Below are 6578 nucleotides of genomic sequence, written 5' to 3'. Positions count from 1 at the left end.
AATTAAGAATCACTCAAAACATCCAAATCGCCAATTTCTTCAATTTCTTTCAAATGGGGAGCGAGATATAAATAGAAGACCACCGAAGTCTTCCGAAGCCTTAAGATCGGCAATTATCGTATAGCAGAACTCCGAAGTCGAATCGTGCATTTTCGGCTTACACACGAACTCACAGTGGTAATCATGCATCTTCTGTTTTGCGGCTCCCAAACGGTAGGTATGGTGGGGGTAAATTTCATCCACGATCTGGCAGCTCTGGCGAGCCGTAGCACACGACTGCGAAATTCAGTACTGCGAATTCCCGCTACTGAGTACGCTTTTCGTCGATAGTGAGAACGACGCTACAACCCCTTATCCCCTACTACTCATTTCTACATTCGATGATATTTTCAAATGTACAATTCACTGTAATTTTAATTTTAATTCCTAATAAAATACATTTGATACTTACGGTGGAAGATTTTATATTTGTGTTGTCTTTCCACGTTTCTTTTGCTCTATTTATTTTAATTATTTGAATAATAACGATTCAAATCGTCACTATAAGCTTTCAGAAGGTAAACAGTTGACATGTGCCGCAAACTGACAAAGTTGATCTTACTGATTAAATCTTCATTTTAACTTGAAACATGTTGTCCCATTTCACCTTCTTTTTCACCGTGATAATTGTTTTCAGCAGAGCTAGTCAATCTTGCCTTGGCATATCTACAGCCAAGAAAGCAAGATAAGTCTGTATATCTCCAATGTCTAGCTGGTGAGATGGAATCAGACATCATGGCCTTGAAGATATTTTAAAGACATTCAAGACAAAATCCAGACCAAATATTTTTATCCGGAGAGAAACTATATAAAGTAAGATACTACACCAGCAAGACCATAATGTCAATTATTAGAATGATTGGAATAATTTTTTCACATTTTGAAAGAGACCCATGTGGAAATTAGCCCAATTTAGCCCAACTAATAATTGGTCGCCAATTGGGCCCCAACTGGACAGCCCAATTAACAAAAAGTGACATTAATTCACAAATTATTTTCATTAAATAATTACGTAACACAATGGTCTGGAATAGGATTTTACTGTTCATAATCGCCCACAGGTCGTATTTCTTAACCGATTTAAAAGTTTTTTTTTAGAAATGCTCAGCAATTAATTTTTAAGAGAATTGTTGTTTGTTTTTTTAAAATTATTTTCACAAAGCAACAAGATATAAATAAATATAGTGACAAAATTGACCATTTTAGCTTTGTGAATTTTTATCTCAAGAAAAAATACAGACAGAAACTCACTATCAGCCGGAATTATTGCACATGCATTCATAGAACATAATTAATTTTAATAATATTGAACCTAATTATTATAAACAATTTTTATAAAAAATTCTTATTAGTGTTTTTTTATCATAGAAAAAATCGTTTATTTCACGTTAGTTGCTAATCTTTTTCAGAAGAGTCATAATTTGTAACAAAAAAATTAGCATGAGTTAACAACTATTGTTTTTATAAACATTTCTATAAACAAATTCTTTATAAACGAGTTTTTTCATAGCATAATTGATTTTTCTGAACAAAATTGATTCACAATTGTCTTTAAAGCCATTTATATACTTTAAGCTTTATCAAACATAAACAATGTAGATGGCTTATAACAATTTAGTTAAACAAGTCTCCTAATCGGCCGTTTCCTCGTAGAAAATGTTTTTTTTCTTCAATAATGATTAGAGTGACATTTACTGTGGCGACTAACCAACGAAATTAAATAAAGACTAATTTATATGATTGTTATAAACAATTTTTTTCAACAAAACTATGATTAATTTTTTTTACATGGAAAAAGGACGATTTTCCGCTGAAATTATCCGACAATAAACTAACATGATTCCAAAATTGGACATGGGACATTAAATAATAATTTGCGTAATTGTTAATAACAATTTAAAAATAATGCGTGACAATCTGCGGTTGGTCGTATAAAAAAGTTATTTTTTCTTCAATCATTTTTGTGATAATCTTATTTGTGTTATTGAATCAATGAAAAAATTGATACTTATATAGGTGGCTTCTAAAAATGCAAGTACAGCGTTATTGCTATGGACAGTTTGCTACAGAAATTGTTATTAACAATTACGCAAATTATTATTTAATGTCCAATACCCAATTTTGGAATCACTGTTAGTTTATTGTCGAATAATTTCAGTGGAAAACCGTCCTTTTTCCATGTAAGAAAATAAATCATAGTTTTGTTAAAAAAATTGTATATAACAATCATATAAATTATTCTTTATTTGATTTCGTTGGTTAGTCACCGCAATAAATTTCACCCTAATAATTATTGAAGGAAAAAACATTTTTTTTGTACGAGGAAATGGCCGATTAGGAGACTTGTTTAACTAAATTGTTATAAACCATCTACATTGTTTATGTTTGATAAAGCTTAAAGTATATAAATGGCTTTAAAGACAATTGTGAATCACTTTTGTTCAAAAAAATCAATTAAGCTATAAGAAAAACTCGTTTATAAAGAATTTGTTTATAGAAATTGTTTATATATTGTTGCTCTGTGAAAAAAATTTAAAAAAATCAAAGTACAATTCTCTTAAAAATTAATTGCTGAGCATTTCTAAAAAAAGCTTTCAAATCGGTTAAGAAATACGACCTGTGGGCGATTATGAACAGTAAATTCCTATTCCAGACCACTGTACGTAGGTGCAATCTAACCCAAATCTTGAAACTTTACCAATTATTCCGAATTTTTTATTATCAAAACTTATCTTCATAAATTCGATGAGTGTTTGATTCTGTGCTTGGACGTACATTATGTTTACCCATAGAACGCCCAAAGTGGGCACTATCGGAGCAAACCAGTCGGGCACCAACTGGTCAGCCCAATTAAAAAAGTGAAATTAATTTACAATTATTTTATTTAAATAATTGCATGGATGCAATCCGAACAAATCCTAAAACTTTTCCAATTATTCTGAATTTTTAAGCATCAAAACTCATTTTGACAAAGCCGATCATTGTTTGATTTCTTGATTGGGCTTTCATTGGGCATATCCATAGAACACCCATTGTAGGCATCATAAATTAATTGACAGATTATTTTAATCGTAAGAGTTAGTGGATGCAATCCCAGCCAAATCCTGAATACATTCTCATTATTCCGAAATTTCAACTGTCAAAACTTATGTAGATAAAGCCGATCAGTGCTTGATTTTTTACTTAATTGGGCGTAAATTGGGCTCACCCGTAGAACGCCCAAAGTAAGCACTGTTGGAGCAAACGAGTCTGGTCGCACAAAATGTAACTCCAGTTATACATATCGATAGAGGGAGTAGAAAGATAAAATATCGGCTGTGGTCAGCTTCTATTTACTTCGGTAATGTTATTGTAAACTGAATCCGTTTAGAAATAAATGAATAAATGGAGACAATTCTGATAAAAAATGCCATGCGGATAATAAATTAGACACAAGGGTTGAAAAATAATGAGCGATTCGAGCAAAATCTAGCAGTTATATTTCATTTATATAAATAAAAATAATTCTTAAACTATAAACTTACATAGTAAATTAATTATTTACGAATATTGCTTGTTTATTATATCTTGTTGGACAATGTTAAAGTACATTAATTTCCTGAAATTTTGTCTTTCTTCCTTAAAAAGAACTTCTGACAATTAAATATTGTTCATAAAACAACATTTTTCTTTTAACATTACGATAAATGTATAATATATTTTACATATTATATTTTTAATGTGCTTAAGATAATGAAACTTTTTCCGAATTAGACATACGCTTTAAATTAAAATCGATATTTCCCAAAAAAAAAAATCAAATAGATCAGCAGAGTATAGTAATACTTTCAAGTGAAACAATAATAAACAAGCATTTTTAGCAAACTAAGCATTTTATAATTTTGAAACCCCCGCATGTATCGGTTAACGTGTGCACTGTGCGGCTGCGCGAGCCGCAACGCCACAGGATGGCTCGGTCACCTGCACTAAAGCAGGTGCGAACGCCATTGTTTCTTGTAGTCGAATCCGTTCAAGCTTCCATAAAATGGGGTTATTTTTACAAAGTTCTTTCGTTTTTACTTTGTAGAAATGAATAAAATAAGTGATCGCTTTTTACTGTTTCCCATACTCACTTAAGTATTTGTACCAAACCAAATATATTGCAGAAAATACAACTTCATTTTTATATGCTTTTAGGAATGAGCTGACTGTTGGAAGAGACTGGGATGGAGGTCAGAAGAAATAAGAAGATGCTAAGAGTTTTTAAATCATGAAGTAGCGTCAAGTTAAAAAAAATACTAAGAAATATTTATTATTTATTACTTTTAACTTTAGGAATTCAATCATTGTACCCTTTTTTATTAATTGGGCATAAAGTGGGCTGCCCAACTAACGTCCAACTAAGACTCAATCTGGGCATTCGTTGGGCTTGCAGCTTGGGGTTACAACACAGAGAGTTGCCCAATTGGGCACTAATTAGACTGTCCAATTGGGGCCCAATTGGGCCCCAACCAACTTTTCCACATGGGGAGGATTCTGAAATTTTCTAACGACTATACTAAAAATTATGAGTCACCCGAAAAAAATCTGGCGGTCGAAAATACGAAAACGACAAGTTCGTAACCCGTCATGAAACTCCACCAACTCACACTGCACAATTATTATGTGCTACAATAGCACACAAATACGCACATTATCATTATAATTATTAGTATTTGTACACATAACGATGTAGAATACATATTCGCTGATGTTACTAACTTAACCTTTACTTATATACATAGTACGCAAACATATACATATATAACACACGCATTGCATGCAAATCACGCTGTGAGAAGGGGTTTGAAGATTCCTTAAGGTAAATGTCCCATTTTGGGCGAGTGACCCAGTTTGTGCGAATGCTCATATACTGTAGGTAAATTCGTGGTAATCTTAAAGCGTACGCCATTAGTAATAGTTTATTCACATTCTAGAATTAATTTAAGATATTTTTTATGTAGGATTTATAGTCATTTTATTACGTATTCGTGTTCTTTAAACGTTATACAGTAACACGTATCGCCATCTGTGACAGATCGAGCATAACATTACTCTCCGCTTATTAATTCGCAAGTTGACAGGCTGCGTAGTTTTTCGTTTCAACAGTGCTCCAAAATTTGTGTGGCGCGAATGTTTTGATTGAAAAGTAAGTATTAATCCTAAGCTTGACGAATGTGTTCTTCAATATTAGTGAAAACTAATTGATAATTCGGAGATTTCTTTCCGCCTCAATACGGACGGAAAGAAACGGCTGGAGGAATTTGTGCGAGTCTTTACAAACAGCACGGCTGCATTAAAATTAGGAGTTTTTAAGTTAACAAGCATACTATTTCAATTCTGAAAGCTTCCTCCTGTTATGATGCCTGTTTTTGTTATCCATTTGTATTGAATAATTCATAAAAATCTGTGGGAAACGATTACAACGACAATGGGATAGCAAATTTAAAAATGCAAACGAGAAAAATATTCTTTTTCTTTCAATTACGTGATTTATTACGCTGACAAATTTTTACGTGAAAATTGTGAAATTCCTAGTGACAAATTAAATTGGGAGTCAGTTTTCATCAATGACTATATCAATCTACTGTAGGAAATATAACATAGCGTCATTCGCCCAAATTGGGACATTTGATTATATATCTGAAATCTATGTAAAATTTTTATGACGTATTTGTGAATGCTTAGTTTAAAATTTGTTTATGAAACCTTTTGTGTTAGCTTGAAATAATTGAAACCATTAAAACCTTCTCAAATTTTTTTAAAACATGATTTGATAGTTTAACGTCTTTGAAATATTTACGAAATATTTCAAATCGTTTGAAAGCTTTACAATTTTTGGAAATGTTCAAAATCTTTGTGAAAATTTTGAAATCTGGTGTAAACGCCATTTTAAAATTTTTGAAATCCTTGCAATCTTTATGAAATGTTCAAAATCTTTGGGAAATTTTTGTGAAATCTTCTGAAATATTTGTGATTTTTTTTGATTCGTTGAAATCATCCAATTTCATTGCAATCTTAGTAAATATTTTCAAATTTTCCAAATATTTTACAATCTTTGAAATCTGGTGTACTGTACTCTTTGTAAAATGTTTGAAATCCTTTAAATCTGATGAAATATTTAAAAGCCTTGTAAAATTTTTGTGAAATATTTTTACACTAGTGATGTACACTAGGGAGGTCCAGACAACCGACTTTCGAATAGAGGACATGCCCCCCCCCATTTTGTGAGGTTGCCGGAAAAAAAAATCCTCCAAGTTTGAGTCAAATCGGTTAAGATTAAGACGCGCTGCAAAGGCTCTGAAAATCCCATAAGATTAACATGGGGAAATCTTGGTTTTCAGGGAAATAGGTTTCAGGTTTCTGGATTTAAACTTAGCTTTCATGAGATATTAAGAATTTGTTGGGGAGTCTCTAATCAATCATTTCCATTAAATTACTTTAAATTTTGATGCCCCTGCCCCTTGTGGAGTCCCAAAAATGCCCCAAAAAAGCCCCAAAAAACTGAAATTGACATTTTT

The 6578-nt window shown here is 31.9% G+C and overlaps 1 protein-coding gene across 1 annotated transcript in view; it reads left to right on the top strand.

The window, feature by feature from the left end:
- The window catches only part of LOC117173667 (dehydrogenase/reductase SDR family member 7-like), a 65431-nt gene extending 61167 nt beyond the window's left edge, over positions 1-4264 (top strand). The window contains exon 6 of the mRNA XM_033362308.1: positions 4216-4264. Within this exon, the coding sequence (XP_033218199.1) occupies positions 4216-4264 (49 nt within the window). The remainder of the gene's footprint in view (positions 1-4215) is intronic.
- Positions 4265-6578: the final 2314 nt, after the last annotated feature.

The sequence above is a fragment of the Belonocnema kinseyi genome, chromosome 5 (assembly GCF_010883055.1).
Source record: "Belonocnema kinseyi isolate 2016_QV_RU_SX_M_011 chromosome 5, B_treatae_v1, whole genome shotgun sequence".
NCBI classification, from domain to species: Eukaryota; Metazoa; Arthropoda; class Insecta; order Hymenoptera; family Cynipidae; genus Belonocnema; species Belonocnema kinseyi.
Note: the sequence above shows the minus strand (reverse complement) of the source record. Positions and strands in the feature narration are given on the sequence as shown.